General features: G+C 36.7%; 2 protein-coding genes across 7 annotated transcripts in view; both read left to right on the top strand.

Annotated features, from left to right (window-relative positions):
• Window positions 1-21,234, top strand: LOC113020658 (immunoglobulin lambda-1 light chain-like). Of its 5 annotated transcripts, none has more exons than XM_080300842.1 (4): window positions 1-55; window positions 139-464; window positions 19,967-20,000; window positions 20,729-21,234. In XM_080300842.1, the coding sequence occupies exons 1-4, from the start codon at window positions 16-18 to the stop codon at window positions 21,049-21,051; spliced, it is 723 nt and encodes a 240-aa protein (XP_080156968.1). In that variant the 5' UTR covers window positions 1-15; the 3' UTR covers window positions 21,052-21,234. The 5 variants fall into 5 exon arrangements, with proteins under 5 accessions (XP_080156968.1, XP_080156966.1, XP_080156969.1 ...); XM_080300840.1 differs by lacking the exon at window positions 139-464 and adding an exon at window positions 2,561-2,885 and having other exon boundaries at window positions 7-55; window positions 19,966-20,000; XM_080300843.1 differs by lacking the exons at window positions 1-55; window positions 139-464 and adding exons at window positions 1,924-2,466; window positions 13,478-13,803.
• Window positions 17,566-23,907, top strand: part of LOC113020656 (immunoglobulin lambda-1 light chain-like) — a 17,916-nt gene continuing 11,574 nt past the window's right edge. For both annotated transcript variants that reach the window (XM_080300836.1, XM_080300838.1), the window contains exon 1: window positions 17,566-17,637. In XM_080300836.1, the coding sequence (XP_080156962.1) occupies window positions 17,598-17,637 (40 nt within the window). In that variant the 5' untranslated portion in view covers window positions 17,566-17,597. The remainder of the gene's footprint in view (window positions 17,638-23,907) is intronic.

Consider the following 23,907-nt stretch of genomic DNA (forward strand, 5'->3'; position numbering starts at 1 on the left):
GTTCAAGTCGACATCATGCTGGTGACTCTCTGTGCTCTCATCACTGCTCTAACATGTAAACATTTTGACTTATTTTGCACACATATATTTTATTGTCAGTGTGTTTCTCTTGACTGCATGTCTTCTTGATGTTTGCAGGTGTGAGTGGTGTGACGGTGGTGACACAGAAACCTCCTGTTGTGTCAGTGAGGAAAGGAGAGACAGCCACCATGGACTGTAACCTGGGGACTGTTACTAATGAACCTGCATATTGGTATAAACAGATTCCAGGAGGAAGTCCTCAGCATGTGGTGAGGTTTCGTTATAGCTGGAGTTCTCCATACTATGGCTCTGGATTCTCTTCCCCAAAATTCACATGTACTCATCAGTCAACAACAGATTATCGTTTGATCATTAAAAATGTGGAGGAGGGAGACTCTGCAGTCTATTACTGTAAGACATGGGACAGCTCTGTTAATGAGTACACATCACAGTGATTTACAGTGTGACAAAAACCTCCTCACTATTACTTCTGCTTTTTGTGCACAAACTCGGTGCACCAAAGGCACACAATTAGTTCTTAAACATTGCTCTGTTAAATTTACTAATTGTATTTTTTTTTTCATTTCCACTTTGACTTTAAATAAACAAAGCATCAAAATATACACACATTATTCACACATAAAACCTCACATCATCAGCTTTTAATATTATTGTACTGTAAAACATGTTTGATCAAAAACATTCTCAATATGTTAACTGGTTAATCTGATTTCAAGCCACAGTAAGAAGAAAAAATGAGTCCACACAAATCCTCTTTATATTACAGTTCAATAATTTCACTAATTCATGCTTCACTAAAATTCAGTCAAAATAAAATAAGACTGCATCAAATTCAGATCAGGTCCTCTAGTTGCGGAGAGTTTTTATTTTGAATGGGCTTTAGTTTTGGAGTGATTGTGTTGAAAGTTGTCATTGTTGTGTTTAAAATTTTAAACCTTGCCTTAAAATGCAGGCACATTCCATGTAAGATTCTGGTTTCCTATTTAGTAAGGAATGTTTACTTCCTGCCGTTTATGGGCTCCCCTGTACCTTTTATATGGTGGACCATTAAAGGGGGTTAAGCCATATACAGGGTGAGGGGAGATGACCCTTTTATGACTAGGGATGTTGTAAACATCTATTGTGTAGCAGGAAGTCACGTATACAGAGACACATACACACACAAACACATTCACTAACATGCTCGCACATGCATGCACACACAGTGCCTTAGCTTTTGTGACACGCTATATGGGTTTTTCAATTGGGTGTTGTGTGTTCACTGAATACATGAATTTCTCTTTGTTTATTTATTGCCATTATTTTTTTTTTGCTACTATCAAGATGTCAGAATGTCCCAGTGAATAGTCAAGGACCAGAATGTGCATTTAGAATATGCCTTTTTACTGCTTGTGCTGTTTTCTCAATGCAAAGTTTACATGTTTGAAATCAGAATCAAGTAAAATGTTTAAGTCATGTGTTTATTTGCAGATATTCAAAGGAACTGATATTTTGCATTCACTCAAAAGCATTGGATATACAACATTTGTTTTCATTTTTAGTAAACAAAAATACATTTTCAAAGTAGCTACTAACATAAATTTAGAATGACAAACCTGAAAATGTTACATTTTACTAAGGTGAAGATACAAGAACATAATCAACGTGTAACCACATTTGTGAAATGTCCGCTCTAACTTTGTTAAATAAATACAAATAAATATGTAAAGAAATAAATACAATGCAGCGAAAATGCATGCTGTTCTATATTTGTAGACTGGCAAGTAACATTACACAATTCTGTATGCACAAAACCTCCTCACAAATTATATAAAACATCACCAACTCTGCAACATTGTGTATGTGTCCTTTCTATAAAATTGATTACCTTGATAAAAGCATTGAATTAAAAAGATTCTTTTTTACTTTTTAGTGAACAGAATAATTTTACAGTTAGTGTGAAAGTCGTCACTAATGTAACCTTTAGTGAGGTAAATATAGAAGAACCTCAACATCATCCAAAAATGTCAAAATGTCACATTAACAATTTCTAACAGTCTTCTCTAGACAGTGATACGTTTAAATGTAGAAAATTTTAAACCAAGGTTTAATTTTTGAACAAAGCACAAGATTAAGTATCAAATGTAGTGTAATCCTGTCTCATTTTGGATGTGGAGAGAGTAACTATTCCAAAATTCAAAACAACAAATAAAAACAAAAATGAACAATGGAAAAAAAGAAGAAGATGACAAAACATTACCAACACCATTGAGAACACTAACAATATTAGTAATACAGGCAAAACAAAACAAAAAAAACCCTCCAATGCTCCTCCTCCTGTTAGTTGTATTAAATAGCTCCTCTACCATCGCCTCTCCACTGAGTTCTTAGCCCGCACTGACAACATGCTGGTAACTCTCTGTGCTCTCATCACTGCTCTAACATGTAAAGAGTCTAAAATATACTGAAGAATAGACCCCATGCTATATTCAAATGTCAGTGTGTTTCTCATGACTCCATATCTTCTTGTTGTTTGCAGGTGTGAGCGGTGTGACGGTGCTGACACAGAAACCTCCTGTTTTATCAGTGAGGAAAGGAGAGACAGCCACCATGGACTGTAACCTGGGGACTGTTACTGGCAATGTTGCTGCCTGGCATAAACAGATTCCAGGAGGAAGTCCTCAGTATGTGCTGAGGATGTATCATGGCTGGAGTTCTCCAGACTATGGCTCTGGGTTCTCCTCTCCAAAATTCACATCCACTCATCAGTCAACAACAGATTATCGTTTGATCATCAAGAGTGTGGAGGAGGGAGACTCTGCAGTCTATTACTGTCAAACATGGGACAGCTCTGCTGATAGCGGGGTATCACAGTGATTTACACTGTGACAAAAACCTCCTCACAGATACTTCTGCTTTTTGTGCACAAACTGCACCAAAGGCACACAATTAGTTCTTAAACATTGCTCTGTTAAATTTATTCATTGTATTTCTTTCATTTGCACTTTCACTTTAAATAAACAAAGCACCAAAATAAACACAAAATATTCACTCATAAAATCTCACACCATCAGCTTTTAATATTATTGTGGTGTAAAATATGTTTGATCAAAAACATTGTCAACAAATTAATTTTAAATCAGATTTCAAGCTGTAGCCTCTAGTTGCAGAGAGAAGAAGCATGTTAATGAGGTAGAAAGAGAATATCTTTACATTCTCTTTCTACCTTCACCTTGAATGAATTTCTCTGTGTTTGTGTATGTCTATTGTTTTTTCTTCTTTTTTTTTTCTTTTTTTTTTTTTTTAGATAATCAATGTATCTAATTTGTTGTTATGAAAGAGGAATATACTGCTTCACTGAGTGAATGGGTTAAATGCAGAGAGGAATTTCCCCATGGGGATCAATAGTACAAAGTATACATTATTATTATTATTATTATTATAAACCATATAATGTCATGTTATGGCTGTGACAGGCAGGATTACGACCCAAATGCAGGAGAAAAAAACTGAAATAAACACTGAGTTACTTTTTTGTGACTCATTTTAACGTTTATCACTGAGCGTATAAATAAGCAAGGAATTTCAATAATATGCACACTCATCTACAACAACACAAATGATCATACACACAATGCTAACAAACACAAAAATGTGTATGCTGTATGTGATTTGTTTTAATAATATAAATTTGATGTATACTAGTCTATAGTGGTTAACTCTGATAACTGTTACATTCCAGCTGCAGTACATGTGGCAATAATCAGACTAAAAGGATAGTGTTTGTTACACAATGAGGTTGTGTAAAATAGATACATGTAAATGAAGAACTGTCAACTGTCAAGACAACGTTTTATATTGAAGTTTTAAATGCAGCTAAATTAAAGTTTAGTTGGTAATCAATCATAAACACCTGTGGGTAGAAAGAAAATGTAACGTGTGAGCATAAAGACATCAGTAATAAACATTTGTTTCTTTTACAACAACTTTTTTCAAGAGTAGTTTCTTATGACAAACATGAGTGTAAATGATGAATATGAATCAGAAACATGTGAAATGTGAAACTCCTCATAAATCATTTGATCTATGAATGAAAGTAATTTTGTTGAATCTCCTCCTCCTTTGGTTTCCTCTGTGTCTTTATAAGCTCCAGTATCTCTTCTCACAATCCCACTCACATCTCAGCTGAACAGTAAAGATCATTTACACCTCACACTGACAACATGCTGTGGACCCTCTGCACTCTCATCACTGCTCTAACATGTAAGATCTTCTTCTCATTCCTATTTTTTTTATTCCATATTTAGAGCTCAACTTTTACCTTCACTTTTTTCTGTGTTTCCTGGCAGATGTTGATGCAGTGATCGTGTTGACCCAGACACCTGCTGTCCACACAGTTTCTCCAGGTCAAGAAGTTGTTCTCAACTGCAACATAGAGAGATATGATGGGAATTATGTTAGATGGTATAAACATGTTCCTGGAGAGGCTCCTCAGTATGTTCTAAGATTTTATCATTCTGACAGCTCACTTGAATTTGGAACAGGATTCTCCTCAGACAGATTCAACTCTAAATCCTCATCAAACATTGATTACCAGTTCATTATCAAGCGAGCAGAGACAGGAGACTCTGCAGTGTATTACTGTCAGACATATGATGACTCTGCTTCTGCGTACGTATCACAGTGATTCAGGCTGTGACAAAAACCTCCTCATTAGTACTTCTGCTTTTTGAGACTCTGTAACTTACAGATTATAGATCCATCAAGAAAATTCTAAAGAAAACGCATCACCTTCAGATACTGTGTTTTTAAATACTGGATTTCTAGTTTTTGTTCTTTAATTAAAAATATAAAAAGGAAAACAGTGAAACAAATTCACAAATTATCAGATAAACCAAATTACATGTTCTCTCAATCAATTTGGTGCAGTTCTCACAGCAGAAAAGCCCACTGTGCATGCTCGTCTCAGAACAGTTAGGACACTTAATAACACAGACTCATCTGTGCAAAAGACACTTCAACAATGAAACTGTTTCACATTTGTCAAAACATCAATAGTCAGTCAATCATTTAAACTCTGTGATGAATGAATGTAAAACTTTGACTACACTACAGAGTCATCAAAATGTTTAGTTTTTGTTTTTCCTCAAAATATTACTGACCTTTGATAGAGTTCTGCAGAGAGTAAGCTTAATATAGAACAAAAATGAAATGTGAAGAATGTCTTTGAAACTTTACATAACTGATGAAATGGAGAAGAGCAAAATAATACTCGTCAAACTCTATGCATGAGAAAACAGACAAAGAAAACACATAACGGTAGTCCAGGTGGAAGTTTTCCACTTAACCCTTGTATGGTGTTCGGGTCTGTGAGACCCGTGTTCAGTTTTTTTCAAAAGAAAAATTAAACAATTATTTTTTCACGTGTAAATGTGTTGTGTCTTTCCACTCACTCCACTTGATTATAACTGATTTATTTATAACATTTTATATAAAAGAAAAACGAGAAGCACATTAATTCATAAATGTGATCTAACAAAGGTAAAGGGAAAAAATTAACCATGTTTGCTGTTCATATGTCTTGTAATTGGGATGAAGTAAACATCTGTTGAGTAATTTAACATAAAATTGTTTGATAGTGTTAATTTGGAAAGCCAAAACTCTAGCGGGTCCACCAGACCCATGAACACTGGCTGAGTAACAAAAATACGAACACCACACAAGGGTTAAATAAAGCCTGCAGACGAGCAGTGAGCGGTAGCTAACATTCTTTAATCCAAACACACAAAGACAACAGACAACCAAGCTTGATGGAGCCCCTGCATGTCCGCGGGACAGACGGTCAGCAGAGTCTCTCTGAGTCTAGCATGGCTCTCTCCAGGAACAAAAGGCAGTACACAGCTGTTTCACACCTTAAGGTTCACACTCCCTTGCTACTTCCCAGAGTCCTCGAAGAGACAAAAGACTGGTCCTCTGGATTTCCTGTTTCCCCCAACATCCTTACTACACCCCCTACCATTTGTCTTAAGTATGAGTGTCAGACATGTTAAAATCCAGTGGCACCAAGGCATTACAATAACGTGATTAATACATGAGTGAAAGAAATTCCTATACACCAGTAAAGTCACACTACATTCAGCAACCACTTTATAAATTATGCCTCTTCCACTGCTCGCCACAGTCATCCAAATATCTAACCAGCATTTCACATCAGCAGCAACTCAAAGCATTTAGGCATGCAGGCATAAGACTGCTGAAGTTCAAACTGAGCATCTTTGAAAGCCCATCTGACCTTGAAGCAGATGGGCTACAGCAAAAGCAAGAAATTGTAACAGACATTTTATAGACACTACTCACATGTTTAACTGTTACATTCTAACTGCAGTTTAACTGAAGTGTTGTTAACATGCAGTTAAACAAAAATCCAAAGCTATACTGAAGTTAGACCATCTTCATTTACATTTAGTAGTGATCACAAACATATTTATAAAGGCAGAAGGAAAATGTAGAAAGGTGAGGATAAGGACACTAGTAAATGTTTGATACTTTTACAACCACTTTTCAAGAACATTATTTTTGTCAGACATGGGGATTAAACATGACTTTGGTAACCCTGATGGTGTGATTGATTGTAGTTATTGTATTATTAATGTATATATTTTTCTATCATTTGTACAAATTCATGATTAATATTGTAGTAAATAATTAATATAGATAGCTGTGCAGTCAAAAGGGGTTTTATTTACAACACCGGGTGTGATAATTAGAAGACGGTTTTGTCATGAGGTTGATGACAAATTGGGGGTGAATGAATGTCAGCGTGAGGCTTAAATCACTCTGGCTTGATTGCCTGCAATTGGCTCCAGGTGTGCAGGAACTGGAGGAGGTGGCATTCCCCTAACAAAACATACTTTATTATTGATGACTGATAAATAAAAAGAAAAAAAAAGAATACAATACAGTTCTAGAATTGTGTTGAATGGGATTCTTTTACAACAAACTATTGCCAATAAATGTAATTGTCATGGCAGGTTATGCCGGTTATGCCGGTGTGTTTGTTGAATGGACGCAAGTGAAGACACAAAGGGATATGGAACTCAGGGGTAAACAAAAGGCAAGCATTTTTTGTGGCTGATAACATGAACTCAAACGAAGGCAAACAGGGCCGAGAGCTAAATGAAAGCCTAAACTGGAAGAACTGAAATAACTGAGACAGAGATGAGACAGAGGAACTATGAATGGACTAAGACAACTATGATATGGTAACTATGAATACCTGCAGGGAGGTAACACAGATGATCCGACAAAGACTGAAAGGACACACACAGACTAAATATAAAGAAGGGAGATTAGGGGAAGTGGAAACACATGAGGAAACAGCTGACACAATAGACCAGGTGTAAATTGTTCTTATATAGCGCTTTTGTACTCTTTCTGAGCACTCAAAGCACTTTATACAACTAATTCATTCACCCAATCACACCCATTCACACGAACACTTTCTTCTGAGCTCTTAAGTGCTAAGTATCTACCATTCATACACATTCACACTGCGATGGACGCATCGGAGAGCAACGTGGGATTAGTATCGTGCCCAAGGATATTTGTCATGCAGACTGGAGCAGCCTGGGATCGAACCACCAACCTTCTGGTTAGTGGCTGACCTGCTCTGCCACCTGAGGTACAGGTACACACCCAGGGGTGTCGAACTCCAGGACTCAAGGCCCGGTGGGTTAATTAAATGATTAGTTCATTACCAGCCCTGGAGAACTTCAAAACATGTTGAAGTTCTAGCCAACTTACACTGGCTTCCTATTAAATATCGATTTGATTTTAAGATCTTGTTGTTTACTTATAAAATTCGAAATAATAGGGCGCCAAATTACTTAGCTGATCTCCTCTGTCAGTATAGCCCTTAGAGAGCACGAAGATCATCGGGTCAACTGCTCTTAGTGCAACCTAGATCTCAGCTGAAGACTAGAGGAGACCGTGCCTTTGCTGTTGCTGCACCCAAATTATGGAATAATCTTCCTCTTGACGTTTGCGCATCTGATTCTATTCAATCTTTTAAATCATGTCTAAAAACTTACTTGTTTAACCTAGCATCCGAGGCTAATTAGAGTGATTTTCATCCGGCTCTGCATTTACATTATGTAATTATTTTATATCTGTAGTTTATATTTTTTTATATTGTGATTTTATCTGTGTTATGGTATTACTGGGAAGCACTTTGGTGTACTTTGGTCTTTAAATGTGCTATACACATAAATTTGCTATAATTTGATATGATACATGTTAGAAATCACAGTAAAGCAAAATGTTTAAGTCATGTGTTTATTTGCAGATATTCAGAGAAACTGCTATTTTTCATATATCAATAAAAGCATTGGCTATGCAACATTTGTTTTACTTTTTTAGTAAGCAAGAATACACTTTCAAAGTAGCCACTAACATAAATTCAGAATGACTAACCTGAAATTGTTGCATTTTAGTAAGGTGAAGATATGAGAACATAATCAATGTGTAACCACATTTAACTGTTTTACTCTAAAGAAATGCTCTGAAAATGCCTGTTTTTCCATATTTGTAGACTGGAGAGTATCATTACACAATTCTGCTTGAAAACTCAAAGGGAAAGGTGACACTGGTTTAAAACATCAGTTGTAAATTTGCAAATCTTCACACTCAGTTAATGAAGCATCACATCTCCTCCTCCCTCTCTTCCTGTCCAGGATACATCTGCAGGTCTCTGTATCTTTTATAACTTCATGCAAATGAAGTCGTGTCCGTTCTCTGTAACATTAGATGAGACTTCCCTGGACTATAAAATGTGATTTGTATTATTATATTTTCAGGCTGCATTTCACTATAATTTGGTAAATTAAAGGCAGTTTACCTCTTTGGTTTGGTCTATGAACTTCTCATAACAAAATAAACTAAATTGAGTCCAGCTCTGTAACTAATCTTCACTGCAGCTCTACTCTCAACTCTACTCCTCTACAGTTCACTTCTTCAGGAAGTTCCTGTATGCTCTCTCCTCATGAGTATTGTTGTGCACCAGTAGGAGCCCGGAATCCACTGGACCAGAGACACACACTCCTCCACCATACTGGAGGATTTGGAGTCCAGGTTTTTCTTCATTCTACCAGCTAAGACACTGACCATAACCAAATACAAAACTAGTGAAGAAACACTCAGAAAAAGTAAAAGGGGAAAATGCCAGTGACTTCCACGTGTAAAATCATTTGTTTTGATTGTTCTTTCATCATTGCCCGTGTTGTGCACCTGTTGTTGATTGCATTAAAACTAAAGCAGCTGAAATTGATTAACAATCTAACAAACCTCTGCTACTTGACTGATCAGACCAGAAATTTAACATACTTGATGCGATACTCTTAAAAAGTGTTTCTTTAATTTTTTTGGAACAGCATATATTTTCTGTGCTTCCCTTTCACTGGATGTTCTTAATGGTTTTTCATAGTTTGGAAATTTTAAGCTGAAAACTTAATGTTTCTGCAAATAATGCTAATATCATTACTGTCATTTTCTAGACTTTCAGACTTTTATGGCATTTATAGTTGCTGAACACTGTATTTTCTGGCTGCAGCCTCTGTGCTCCTGTGCTGATTAACAACCCCCTCTGCTACTTAACTGCAGCTGGGGCTGATCAGCTAATGAGGCTCTCCCTCTACCAGGAGGTGACTCGGACTGGAGGAGAGAGCTGTGCTGGGAGAAAAAGCTGCAAAAGCAGTCTGATCAAGTTAGTGTGAAAGTAGTCACTAACGTAACGTTTAGTGAGGTAAATATACAAGAACCTCAGCATCACTAAAAATATCTAACAGTGTTCTGTAGATGGTGATGAATTCAAATTTAGCAAAAGTTACATCAAGGCATATTTTTTGAATAAAGCACAAGTTTAAGTAAAATATAACCAACTATAATCCTGTCTCATTTTAGATGTGGAGATAGTAACCATTATAAAATTAAAATAACAATCAAACAACCAAACAAAAAAAGAAATGAAAAAAGGGGAAAAAGAAGAAGAAAACATTACCAACATCAGTGTTTATGAAAATAATGTTAATAATACAGGTTAGAGAAAGGGGGACGAATCCAACGCTCCTCCTCCTGTCAGACTCTCTGTGCTCTCATCACTGCTCTAACATGTAAAGAGTCTAAAATATATTGAAGAAAAGACCTCATGTTACATTTAAATGTCAGTGTGTTTCTCTTGACTCTATGTCTTCTTGTTGTTTGCAGGTGTGAGTGGTGTGACGGTGCTGACACAGAAACCTCCTGTTTTATCAGTGAGGAAAGGAGAGACAGCCACCATGGACTGTAACCTGGGGACTGGTACTAATGCTGCTCAGTGGTATAAACAGATTCCAGGAGTAAGTCCTCAGTTTGTGGTGTCCTTTTATCATGGCTGGAGTTCTCCAACCTATGGCTCTGGGTTCTCTGCTCCAAAATTCACATCCACTCATCAATCAACAAAAAATTATTGCTTGATCATCAAGAACATGGAGGAGGTAGACTCTGCAGTCTATTACTGTCAGACATGGGACAGCTCTGCTAGCAGTGCGGTATCACAGTGATTTACACTGTGACAAAAACCTCCAAACAGATACTTCTGCTTTATTATCAGGATGCCAAAGAGCTTAAAAGACTCCTCCAACAAACACACTGAAATCCCACCACCTTCAAATACTGTGTTATTTGTTTTGTTTTTTATTTTAATATTAATCATGAAAATCATGAAAAAAGCCAAAAGGGGACTATTCAGTCAAAACTACTCAAATAATGATATACAAAACAGGAGACCAATACTGTATGCTGTTGTCTTTAAGTAATATAACTTTAATGGAAATCAGACTCAACTCTTTTTTTTTTTTTTTTTGTATGTCCTGTCCGACACTGTTGCAATCAGACTTATTGTCTCAAGGCCAAGGAAAATTTCCAACAGATTTATTTTTTGCAAGCTGATCGTTACGGCTTTTGCTATAATGGTCCACTTGATTGTCACAGTTTGTTCGATATTATTTATGTATTGATTTCTTTTTTTACTTTTAATTATTATTTAATTATTACAGTCGAAATGGACAGAACCAGGGGATAGGAAAGATGAAGAAAAGAGAAGTTGGGAAGAGGCTCAAGAGAAGGAGAGGGAAAGAAAAACAGAGACAGAGAGAAAAGACACTAAAAATCTGTTTGATCACCTGCTGGAAAAAAAAACACAAGCAAGAAGAGAACAACACAGTATGGAAACCACAACAACAACCAACATAAGCATAAGTAACAGTAAATAATAAATATTGAATGTTACTGAGCGGCACACAAGACCGACAAATCACAATATGTTTAGAGGCAGCAGACAATCAATGGTGTATGTCTGTGAGTACCTTTTTGTACACACCTGTGTGCAAACAGATATTCACTACCAGCATTGTGCACCAGGATTAGAAGAGTTACATCCTGAGTGTTAGTAACAGTGGTGCTCAGTTTCATCAGTTTGCAATAATATGTGTCACAGTGATAATCAGATTGTTTAACTCTCGAGATGTAGATGAGAGAAACTTTGTTTTTGTGAATCGTTTGTATCACAGTGATCTGTATTTGAACTCTTTGTTCAGCTGTTCAATATTCATTAATGACGTAACATTTTATAAAATGTTCTCCTAACCCCAACAACTCCGGTTTCATGTGACATTACACGAAAAGTTATGCATTTCCTTTGACTAATTATAACAATTAATTGTAACAGTTAATGGGGTTCTGCTCTGTTTTTGTCCAAATATAAAAACTGGTAATGGTTAAAGCATCAATAATAAATCTTAAGAACATAGAAACCAACTTATAATAATAAAATATAACACCACAATTTTAAGGGAGAGGACGGAGACATCACTATCAGCAATAATTATTAATACAAAAACTGAATTAACCTTTACTAAAGACAAGTTACCCAAAACATCACAAACTATGCAGGTTTAGCTCCTCCTCATGTCAGTCTCTCTGAGTTTCAGTGTCATATTTAATGGTTCACACCTCCTCTCCTCTAAAGAAACAGTTCTATCGCTTTGTAAGTTCCAAGTCTCAACACACAGTGACAACATGCTGGTGACTCTCTGTGCTCTTATCACTGCTCTAACATGTATGGGACCTCATTTACACTTCAGATCAGTAGTTATTTGTAGGATTCATATGTGCTTGTGTTTCTCTTGACTCCATGTCTTCTTGTTGTTTGCAGGTGTGAGTGGTGTGACGGTGCTGACACAGAAACCTCCTGTTTTATCAGTGAGGAAAGGAGAGACAGCCACCATGGACTGTAACCTGGGGACTGTTACTGGCAGTGCTGCTCGGTGGTATAAACAGATTCCAGGAGGAGTTCCTCAGTATGTGCTGTATTTTCGTTATGACTCTAGTTCTCCAAAGTATGGCTCTGGGTTCTCTGCTCCAAAATTCACATCCACTCATCAGTCAACATCAGATTATCGTTTGATCATCAGCAATGTGGAGGAGGGAGACTCTGCAGTCTATTACTGTCAGACATGGGACAGCTCTGTTAGTGAATACGTATCACAGTGATTCACACTGTGACAAAAACCTCCTCACTGATACTTCTGCTTTTTGATGCTCTTTTTTTCACATGCTGACAAAAGACCCATTCAACAGACTCAGTGTAAACCCACCTTGTGTTTATTTTAATGTTCATCAATGAAAACCCACCAACTTTCGAGAGTGTTTTTATAAACACTGAATTACTCTTTTTGATACATTTTAGCAATCATCACTGAAAGTATATAAAATATCAAGGAATATGATGACCACCAACAACACAATTTTTCACATATATGTACACAATGATGTACGTGTTTTTAAATAAGAGCAATGTGATAAATGATTGTCTAAAATTCAGATAACTGTCAAATTCTAGCTGCAGTAAATCACATTAATCAACCTAAATAGATACTTAAATAGAAGTTCAAAAATGTTTCATATGAAGTGAAAATGCAGCAAAATTAAATTTTATCTGTTGCTTCTCTTCTCACTACAATTCTTTTCACATCTTACCTGAATAGTAAAGGATGTTTACACCTCACACTGACAACATGCTGGGGTCTGTCTGCTCTCTCATCACTTCTCTAAAATGTAAGATGTTCTTCTCATCTGTTTCATAGCCCATCGTTTTGGAGAAAGACATTTCACACATGTTCTTTATGTGTTTGTTGGCAGATGCTAATGCAGTGTTAGTGTTTATTCAGATACCTGCTGTCCACTCTAGGTAAAGAAGGTGTTCTCAGCTGTAACACAGAGAAATGGTTGAATTATGTTAGATGGTCTAAACATTAGTTTCGTTTTTTTATTATTCATATGGCACATGTAATTACAACAGCAATTGACCTGTAGTGCTGTATAAAAATACAAAATAATTAGTTGTTCTTCTTGTTGTTTGCAGGTGTGAGTGGTGTGACGGTGGTGACACAGAAACCTCCTGTTTTATCAGTGAGGAAAGGAGAGACAGCCACCATGGACTGTAACCTGGGGACTGTTACTAATGAACCTGCTTGGTGGTATAAACAGATTCCAGGAGGAGTTCCTCAGTATGTAGTGAAGTTTCGTCATGACTGGAGTTCTCAATACGATGGCTCTGGATTCTCTTCCCCAAAATTCACATGTACTCATCAGTCAACAACAGATTATCGTTTGATGATCAAAAATGTGGAGGAGGAAGACTCTGCAGTTTATTACTGTAAGACATGGGACACCTCTGTTAAGGAGTACACATCACAGTGATTTACACTGTGACAAAAACTTCCTCACTATTACTTCTGCTTTTTGGGTACAAACTCAGTGCACCATATAAACAATTAGTTCTTAAACATTTCTCTTTTAAATGTATTTATTGTATTTCTTTATTTATTTCCACTTTCACTTTAAATAAATAAAGGACCAAAATATTCACATATTATTCACACATAAAACCTCACATCATCAGCTTTTAATATTATTGTACTGTAAAACATGTTTGATGAAAAAACATTGTCAACATATTAACTGGTTAATCTGATTTCAAGCCACAGTACGAAGAAAAATGAGACCACACAAATCCTCTTTATATTACAGTTCAATAATTTCACTAATTCATGCTTCACTAAAATTCAGTCAAAAAAAAAACCAAGACTCAGATCAGATCAGCTAGTTGCAGAGATTTATTATTTTGAATCAGCTTTAGTTCATCAGAAGCATGTTAATGAGGTCGAAAGAGAATGTAAACATATACAGATATGGTAATTTCCCTGTGTTTATTTCTATTGCTTTTTTTGTTTGTTGACGGAGGAAAACACAGGGCTTAAATACACAGGGAGTAACGAGGGGATCAGACAAATCTGGGAGAAATCACACAGGGACATGGAGGAAGCAAAACTGGAAATATTTACAAAGGATGCGAGACTATCAAAGTAAAAGACACAGATTTGACACGAAGATCCAACTGACAGCGAAGACAGAGCGAACATGGGTCACAGAGACAAGGGTAACTAACACTCACAGAGAGACATGACTGACTGGGGAGACACAGGAGATGAACGAACACAGAGACAAGGGCGACTCGACATGAAGCGGTGAACACAGGAACAGCACAGAGAAAACACAGCAGCAGAGACTAAACACAGGCTGAGATAAACACTAAGGGAGGGAGAACTAAGGTCACTGAAAACTTGAAAGGAAACCAAAATCATGAACAACAGTAATCAAAGAATATAAATCTAAAACCTGAAAGACAAATACTGAGTCGCAGACCCAGTACTGTGACATATACACTGATTAAGTCATTTATATTAGTTTTTGTAGAGCAAATTCAAAGAAAATGGTGATATCATTGAGTTTGAAACAATAATGCTCATATAATGGCAATGTTCACTGTATGAAATTATGAATTATTAATATCAGTAATTTAGTCTTTTATAAATAAAAGCTGTTTTGCTGAATCTCCTCCTCTTTCAGTTCTGCTTCTCTGTCTTTATAAGCTTCAGTATCTCTTCTCACTACATCCCCTCTCATCTTTCAGGATCAGTTTCTCCACCTACTATCATAGTGCTGGGGACCCTCTGTGCTCTCATCTCTGCTCTGACATGTAAGACATTCTTTTTATTGATTTTAAAATCTGTATATTTTTAGGTAAATCTTTCGCTCATTTTTTTTCTCGGTTTCTTGGCAGATGTTGATGCAGTGATCGTGTTGACCCAAACACCTGCTGTCCACACAGTTTCTTCAGGTCAACAAGCTGTTCTCAGCTGCAACATAGAGAGATATGATGGAATTATGTTAACTGGTATAAACAAGTTCCTGGAGGGGTTCCTCAGAATGGTCGAAGTTTTGACTATTCTGGCAGCTCACTTGAATTTGGAACAGGATTCTCCTCTGACGGATTCAACTCTAAATCCTCGTCAAACATTGATTCCTAGTTCATAATTAATCAGGCAGAAACAGGAGACTCACAGTCTATTACTGTAAGACATGGGACAGCTCTGCTAACAGTGGAGTATCACAGGGATTCACACTGTGACAAAACCTCCACACTGATACTTCTGCTTTTTAAGACTGTGGCGGAGGTGTGGTCCCAGGCACGGCTGCAGGGGAGGAGTGGTGCAGTGAGCTCAACGGGGCGGTGCTGGAGACGCAGGTGAGAACAGCTGATGGCATTTGGACTGATGATGGTTTCCTTCCCCTTTTATAGTGAGACGGGAGAGGAGCGGGGGGGGGAGGCTGAAAATCAGCTGAGACCGGAGCTGTCCGACTGTGGACTATCATAATAAATGAAAACTAGAAATAAACGTGGCATCTGGTGACAAACAACTGTGCGTGTGTGAAGTGCATTTCACAAGGACTCTTTCACAACCTGGTAAACGACACCTCTAACAAACAAACCTTCAAATAGTGTGTTATTTGTTTGTTCATTTTTTTTAAAATATTTATCATTGAAATCATGAACAAAGCAAACTGGGGAAAATCCATATTCATCCATCCATCCATCCATTCGCTTCCGCTTATCCTTTTCAGGGTCACGGGGGGCGCTGGAGCATATCCCAGCTGTCAGCCAATAACTACTCATATGCAAAATCATATACAAAAAGCAGACCTACATTTTATGCATGTACATATAAGTAATATACATTTAGACACCAGACTCAACTCTTAAATAGTTATAAACATAGATTCAGCATCATTAAATGTAAGAAAAGAAGAAAATGTGTGATGTGTGACAATAAGGACATTTGCATTTAAACTAAAACCATTCAAGGAACTGCCTGTAATGGTTCAAGTCTCTGATGGAGCTGATGGAGAGTTTTTAAATGAGGACAATTCACTTTACTTTGTAACAGAATTCTCCTCAGACTGACTAAATTCTACATCATCCTTAGACATGGATTTAGAGTTAAAAGGAGGAGGGTAAGCATTGTACTGCACTGAAACATAGACTCTATTGAGTAGAACATAACACAATCATGAATACTGAGACAAAAAACAAACAAAACACAACTGAGTGACTGAGTTAACATTTCCAACCATTAATTGTAGAACAAAACAAATTAATACAAAAATGAATTTGAGTGTCTAAAACCAAAATGTTTTAGTAAACGCAAATTACTAAAACATTTAGTAATTTGTTGTGTTTAACTCTCAAGATGTAGATGAGCGACACTGGTATTTGTTTTTGTGAATCAGGGGAACTATATCAAAACGCCTGTATCACAGTGATTTCATTTGTGAGAAATACCACAAAACTCATGTGGCTCAAGTTTGCAATGAAACAGGCGCCCACACAGTTCTAGTACTAAAATTATTCTCTTTTTTGAACTCTTTATTCAGTTGTTTAATGTTCATAAATGGCGTAACATTTTATCAAATGTTCTCCTAATCCTAAACACTCCAGTTTCATGTGAATTTCCAGAGAAGTTCATACATTTCAAGGTTGTTGATTATGTAATTATAGCAGGTAACTGTAAGGGTTAGCGGGATTCTGATCTTTCTTTTTTTTTTGTCCAAACATAAAAACTGGTAATGGTAAAAGCATCAGTAATAAACCTGAAGGACATAGCAACCATCCTTCCATACATACATCTTCTTCCACTTTTCCGAGGCTGGGTCTCAGGGGCAGCAGCCTAAGCAGAGGACCCCAGACCTCCTCCAGCTTCTCTGGGGGAACATCAAGGTGTTCTGAGGCCAGCCGAGAGATATGCATATCCGGGGTCTGCCCCGGGGAATCTTCCCAGTCAGACATGCCTGGAACACCTCACCCAGGAGACATAGCAAACAATTTTTCATAATAAAATGCAGCAGCACAATCTTAAGGGAGAGGAGGGAGACATAACAATCACCAATATTTATTAATACAAAAACAGAATTACCCTCCACTGAACATAAATTACCCAAACATCGCAAACTACGCAGATTTAGCTCCTCCTCCTGTCAGTCTCTCTGAGTTTCTGTCACATATTTAATGGCTCACACCTCCTTTCCTCCTACAGAAGCAGTGCACTCTTTCTAAGTCACAGGTCTCAACACACAGTGACAACATGCTGGTGACTCTCTGTGCTCTCATCACTGCTCTAACATGTATGGAACCTCATTTATACTTCAGATTAGTAGTTATTTGTTGGATTCATATGTGCTTGTGTTTCTCTTGACTCCATGTCTTCATGTTGTTTGCAGGTGTGAGCGGTGTGACGGTGCTGACACAGAAACCTCCTGTTGTATCAGTGAGGAAAGGAGAGACAGCCACCATGGACTGTAACCTGGGGACTGTTACTAACACTGTCTATTGGTATAAACAGATTCCAGGAGGAGTTCCTCAGTTTGTGCTGTATTTTTATCATAGCGATAGTTCTCCAACCTATGGTTCTGGGTTCTCCTCTCCAAAATTCACATCCACTCATCAGTCAACAAAAGATTATCGTTTGATCATCAAAAATGTGGAGGAGAGAGACTCTGCAGTTTATTACTGTAAGACATGGGACAGCAATAATGCTGTATCACAGTGATTTACACTGTGACAAAAACCTCCTCACTGTTACTTCTGCTTTTTGATGCTCTATTTTTCACATGCTGACAAAAGACCCATTCAGCAAACTCAGTGTAAACCCACCACCTTCAAATAGTGTGTTTATTGTTATTTTTGATTTATTTTAATGTTCATCAATGAAAACACATCCACTTCAGACAGTCTGCTAATAAATACTGAATTACTTGTTTTGATATATTTTTACATTCATCACTGAAAGTATAAAATATCGAGGAGTATAATGACCACCAACAACACAAATTGCCATATATATGTACACAATTATGTGCATTTTAAATTATGTGCATCTAACACAATTAAACCTATTATGTGTGTGTCTTTTTAAATAACAGCAATTTGACAAACGGTTTCCTAAAACTCTGATAACTGTCACATTCTAGCTGCAGTAAATGACATTAATCAACCCAAATGGATACTGATAAAGTTGCATAATAGGTTTAAAAATGCTTCATATGAAGTGAAAATGCAGCTACATTGAATTTTATCTGTTGCTTCTCTTCTCACTACAATTGTTTTCACATCTCAGCTGAATATTAAAGGATATTTACACCTCACACTGACAACATGCTGGGGTCTGTCTGCTCTCTCATCACTTCTCTAAAGTGTAAGACGTTCTTCTCATCTCTTTCATAGCCCATCGTTTTGGAGAAAGACATTTCACTCATGTTCTTTCTGTGTTTGTTGGCACATGTTAATGCAGCGGAAGTGTTTATCCAGATACCTGCTGTCCACAAGGTTTCTCCAGGTCAAGAAGTTGTTCTCAGCTGCAATATGGTTCAATTATGTTGGATGGTCTAAACAAGTTCCTGGAGGGGTTCCTCAGTTTTCATTCTGGCAGCTCACTTGGCGTTGGAACAGGTTTTCTGTCCCCAGAGGTGGGAAGTAACCAAGTACAAATACTTACTTACTGTACTTAAGTACAAAGTTTTCAACAAGCTGTTCTCAACTGCAACATTGAGAGAGATGATAGGAATTCTATTAGCCGTATAAACAAGTTCCTAGAGAAGATCATCTGTATGTTCTAAGATTTCTCCATTCTGACAGTTCAAAAGCTTTGAAACAAGATTCTCCTCAGAAAGATTCAACTCTACGTCCTCATCAAACATTAATTATCATTTAACTATCAAGTTCGCAGAAATAGAAGACACTGTACTTATCACAATGTGTTACAAACCTCTTGGCAGTACATATGCTTTCTTAGACTCATTCACTTGAGTATAGTCTAATCAAGAAAATTCAGAGTAACATACAACCTCCAGATAATATCTTATTAAACATTGGATTGCTCATTTTTTAAAATCCTTTTTTTTTTTTTTTACCTTTAACCTGCTCAAATACAGCATCAAAAAAGCTGAAAGCTTTTATGTCGGCTGGTACAAACAGGTTCCTGGTTCTTCGCCTCATTTCTGAGATTTCATCATTCTCACAGGTCAACTGCATTTTCAGCAGGATTCTCCTCAGACACATTAATATCTAAATCCTGACCAAACACTGATTTGCAGTCTTTTATCAATCATGCAGAGACAGGAGACTCTGCAGTGAGTTCCTGTCAGACATGGGAAGACTCTCCCAAAAATGCTCCGTCATAGTGAACCAGAATAAACAAAATCTCATTGAGAGACAGTGAATCTCTGTTTAATTCAGATCAGTAATGAGTACTTAATTAAGTCTTACACAAAACAAGTGACATAAAAGAAAAAACATGACTACACAGAGAGACACAGTTATAAAATACAAACAGATGAAGTGAATGAGATGTTGACAGTGAAAGTTGGTCTCTACAGGATGTTTCAGTTCCTCTCCCCTCATCAGTGACAGTCAGGAGGTTTTTGTACAGCCATGTATACAAACTGAATCACTGTGGTATTCGGACAAGGCACCAAGCTGATTGTGACAAGTAAGTGCTTTTTAACTGATCATAAAACAACAGAGATTTTGCAAAACTCTGCTGATGACTATAGTTCAATATTTTTCTTGTTCTGCATAATTTTTATGATTTTATACAACATGAAATAGTTTGAGGTTGTTGTATGTGCAGGAGACATGAATCCTTTATATTAAAAAAATTGAAAAGGTGTCAAACCAAATTTGTATATTTTTATATAAATGTTGTTCACTAAACATTATGTGAAATATGATATCGTCTGTTCTTATTATTCTCATAGTGTTTTTATTTAATATTGGGGTTGGCATTTCAAAAACATATATAAGATTGTTTTCTTTTTCTTCAGTAGTAGTTAACAGTGTTACTGAAGTTAAAAATTAATTTTAAGTGATTAGAAACGGGCTGTACAGTTTTTTTTTTAATGAAAGAAAATTGCTCACAGTAACTGACATGTTATGCAGAAACCTCCAGAATTAAATTCACGACATCTTACATGAAAAGTTAAAGAGTAACTAGTCATATTTTATTTTAGGAAAACTTAAAAAGAAAATCAATTGATATGTTGGGTTGTTATGTCTGTATATTTTTCCAAATCACATTAGTATTGTTTTCTTCTAATTTCATAACAAATATTATGTTTATTCCATATTGACTCTTATTGATGTCTCGATTTCTTCTGTTTTCATTATTTCATTTCCTTTGATTTTTCAATTTCCTGAATGTTCTTCATGTATTTTCAGGCTCCAGCCTCTCTCCTCCTGCCCTGACAGTCTTCCCTCCGTCCAGTGCTGAGCTCCAGTCCGACACAGCTTCTCTGGTCTGTCTGTCCAGTCAGTCTTTGCCTTTTGCAGATGTGAGCTGGTTGGCTGCTGGGAGTCCAGTGAGCAGTGGGATCTCTACCAGCACTGCTGTTCAGAGACCAGACCAGACTTACCAGATCAGCAGCTCTCTGACCATCCAGACATCAGACTGGAACATGGATAAGGTTTATACATGTAAAGTGTCTTTGGGCTCACAGACTTCAGAGAAAACCATCAAGAAGTCAGAATGTCCCACTGAATAGTCGAGGACCAGAATGTGCATTTAAAATCTGCTTCTTTACTGCTTGTGCTGTTTGCTCATTACAGTCTTTACATGTTAGAAATCAGAATAATGCAAAAGGTTTAAGTCATGTATTCATTTGCTGGTTTTTGACAAGTATTTTCAGGAATTTGTGTTTTGCATTAAATTAATAAAAGCATTAAAAAATGTGTTTTCTTGTGAGTAAATGGGAAAATGTATCACTGTATTATAAATAACATAAGTTTAAGGTTATTAAAATGAACTGTTAAATTTTGGAGAGGGGCACAGAGAGGAAAAAAACACTCATAAGCACACCACTTTTTAAAATATCTTCTTCCCATAGTTAAAACATAAGTATTTTCTGACATACACGCTATGTAATATTTGAACACTAGAGAGCATCATTTAATAATTCTTCCTGAGTAACAGAGAGAGCAAGTGTCACCGGTTTAAAATGTTGCAAATGAATCTTCACACTCAGTTAGTGAAGCATAACCTCTGCTCTTCTGTTTTTTCATGTCCATGATGCACCTGCAGGTCTTATGACCTCATGTAAATGAAGTATCAGCTCTCTGTAAAATAAAATGAAAATGCTGTTTACTGGAAATGTTTTAATTATTACCATTTGATCATTCAGAGACAGTTAGCTGAATCCTGTTTGATTTTTGCCTAAACATAACTTTATTTACTGCCATGGAACACTAAATAGAGTCCAGTTATGAAATGAAATGTTACACCCCAAAACACATAAAAAAGGAAAGATAATGCCCCTGCTCTAATCTCCCAAGGAAAGACCAATGCTGCCACAGGGTTGCGCTTTCACAACAACCAGATATTTTGTTAATTTCAAAAGGTAGCAAGCATCAAGATGGGCATGGTCAAAACAACAAGCAAAACACTCTAGAAATGAAACAGAACTGACCTACCTATAACGAGAAACCCAAAAGAAAATACTGGCCTCTTACCTGTCTCCCTAACCTAAACAGGAGAAAAAGGTTTTGTCAGGTCACAAATTTTGAAGCTTTTGAATACAATTAAAATCAAATCACTCATGCTGATTCTCTGGAAAAGAGCAGAACAGACTTAAAACAGAGTTTATTAAACATTGTCATATGAACAGCAGAACAGTGCATTTACAGCAAAAATAACACATATCAATTAACACAAACAAAAGCAAAGCAACCCCGGGGTGTAGAGCCTTAAAGCACAAACACAAACACATCCAAAAGACAGACAGGAAAGAAGCAGCAGGCAAAAGCTACCCAATGCATATTTCACTCATGTTATTTAGGGACAGTGATCCCCCCCCTCCCATCGTTGGGTATCCTTTCTTCCTTTTTTATTTCTCTTCATCTTCTTTTTGACACTCTTCCACATCCTGATAACAGAGAGATCAAGCAAACTCAGTATAAACCCACCAAGATAAAGTGGTGGGTTTACATTATCTGCAACACATTATGCAGATAATATTTTGTAGTTTTTCTCTGTCAATTTTTGCAAATTTCTCAAAGCAGAATCATCATAACACTCATTATGCAGTTCTGACAAGCAGTTAGGGCATTTTTATGACACAGACCTGTGCACAGGACACCCCAACAATTAAAAAAAAACAACAACAACCTTTTCACATTCGCCAAAACATGAATAGTAAGTCAGTCACTTCAATTCTGGGATGAATGAATGTAAATTTTTCACCACCCTATAAAGACAGAGTCATTGAAATATGACTAATATCTAATAATATAATATCTAATATCTAGTAGCAACTCAAAGCTAGCAACTTGTGCTTTTTTTGGTCCAGACTCACACAATTAATTTTTAAACATTGTTCTGTTATTTTTATTGATATTATTTTTATCTTCATTTAAATTTTCACTTTAAATAAAGAAAGCCCCAGAATACACACACATTATTCACACACAAAGCCTCACATCATCAGCTTTTATTATTATTGTACTGTAGCATATGTCTGATCAAAAACTGTGAAGGTTCTCAGTCATCCAGGTCATCTTCTTTCCAAGCTTCTTAGAATTTGATCAAAAACATGCTAATTGTGAATATGATTTCAAGCCAGGAATTATATTAACTGGTATAAGCAAGTTCCTGGAGGGGTTCCTCAGTATGTTCTAAGATTTCTTCATTCTGGCAGCTCACTCAGCTTTGGAACAGGATTCTCCTCAGACAGATTCAACTCTAAATCCTCATCAAATATTGATTACCAGTTCATTATCAAGCGAACAGAGACAGGAGATGACTCTGCTTCCGCACCCGTATCACAGTGATTCAGGCTGTGACAAAAACCTCCTCATTATTACACTCAACAAAAATATAAATGCAACACCTTTGTTACTGCTCCCATTCCCCATGGGATGGACGTAGAGACCTAAAATTCATTCCAGATACACAATATAACCATCTCTCCCAAACAGTGGTCACAAATCAGTCCAAATGTGTGGTATTGGGCACATCTGCCATATTGAGATAATCCATCCCACCTCACAGGTGTGCCACATCAGGATGCTGATCTGACATCATGAGTAGTGCACAGGTGTACCTCAGACTGCCCACAACAAAAGGCCACCCTGGAATGTGCAGTTTTGTCTCACAGCAAAATGCCGTCAGCTGTCATGATGCAACTGCTGTGACAAATTTTGACATAATTATATCAATTTTATTTTGTTGCTGAATCTTAATGGTTTATCACAGGGTGGGAATTTCAAGCAGCAAACTGCTTCTGTTTTTAAAAAACTGTTTTTATACATCACATTTTAAACAGGCCCATCTTATTTACAGATATTTAGTTATTTAATTAGATGATCCCACTGTGGTGCAAAGTCACCACAAAGTTTGACATGTG

The sequence above is a fragment of the Astatotilapia calliptera genome, chromosome 4, assembly GCF_964374335.1.
Source record: "Astatotilapia calliptera chromosome 4, fAstCal68.1, whole genome shotgun sequence".
NCBI classification, from domain to species: Eukaryota; Metazoa; Chordata; class Actinopteri; order Cichliformes; family Cichlidae; genus Astatotilapia; species Astatotilapia calliptera.

Excerpts from the sequence above, each read along its gene's own strand:
- LOC113020658 (XM_080300842.1), top strand. The coding sequence starts at position 16 with ATGCTGGTGACTCTCTGTGCTCTCATCACTGCTCTAACAT. Across the intron at positions 56-138 it reads TCTCATCACTGCTCTAACAT|GTGTGAGTGGTGTGACGGTG; the intron begins GTAAACATTTTG and ends TGATGTTTGCAG. Across the intron at positions 465-19,966 it reads ACAGCTCTGTTAATGAGTAC|GTATTCGGACAAGGCACCAA; the intron begins ACATCACAGTGA and ends TGAATCACTGTG.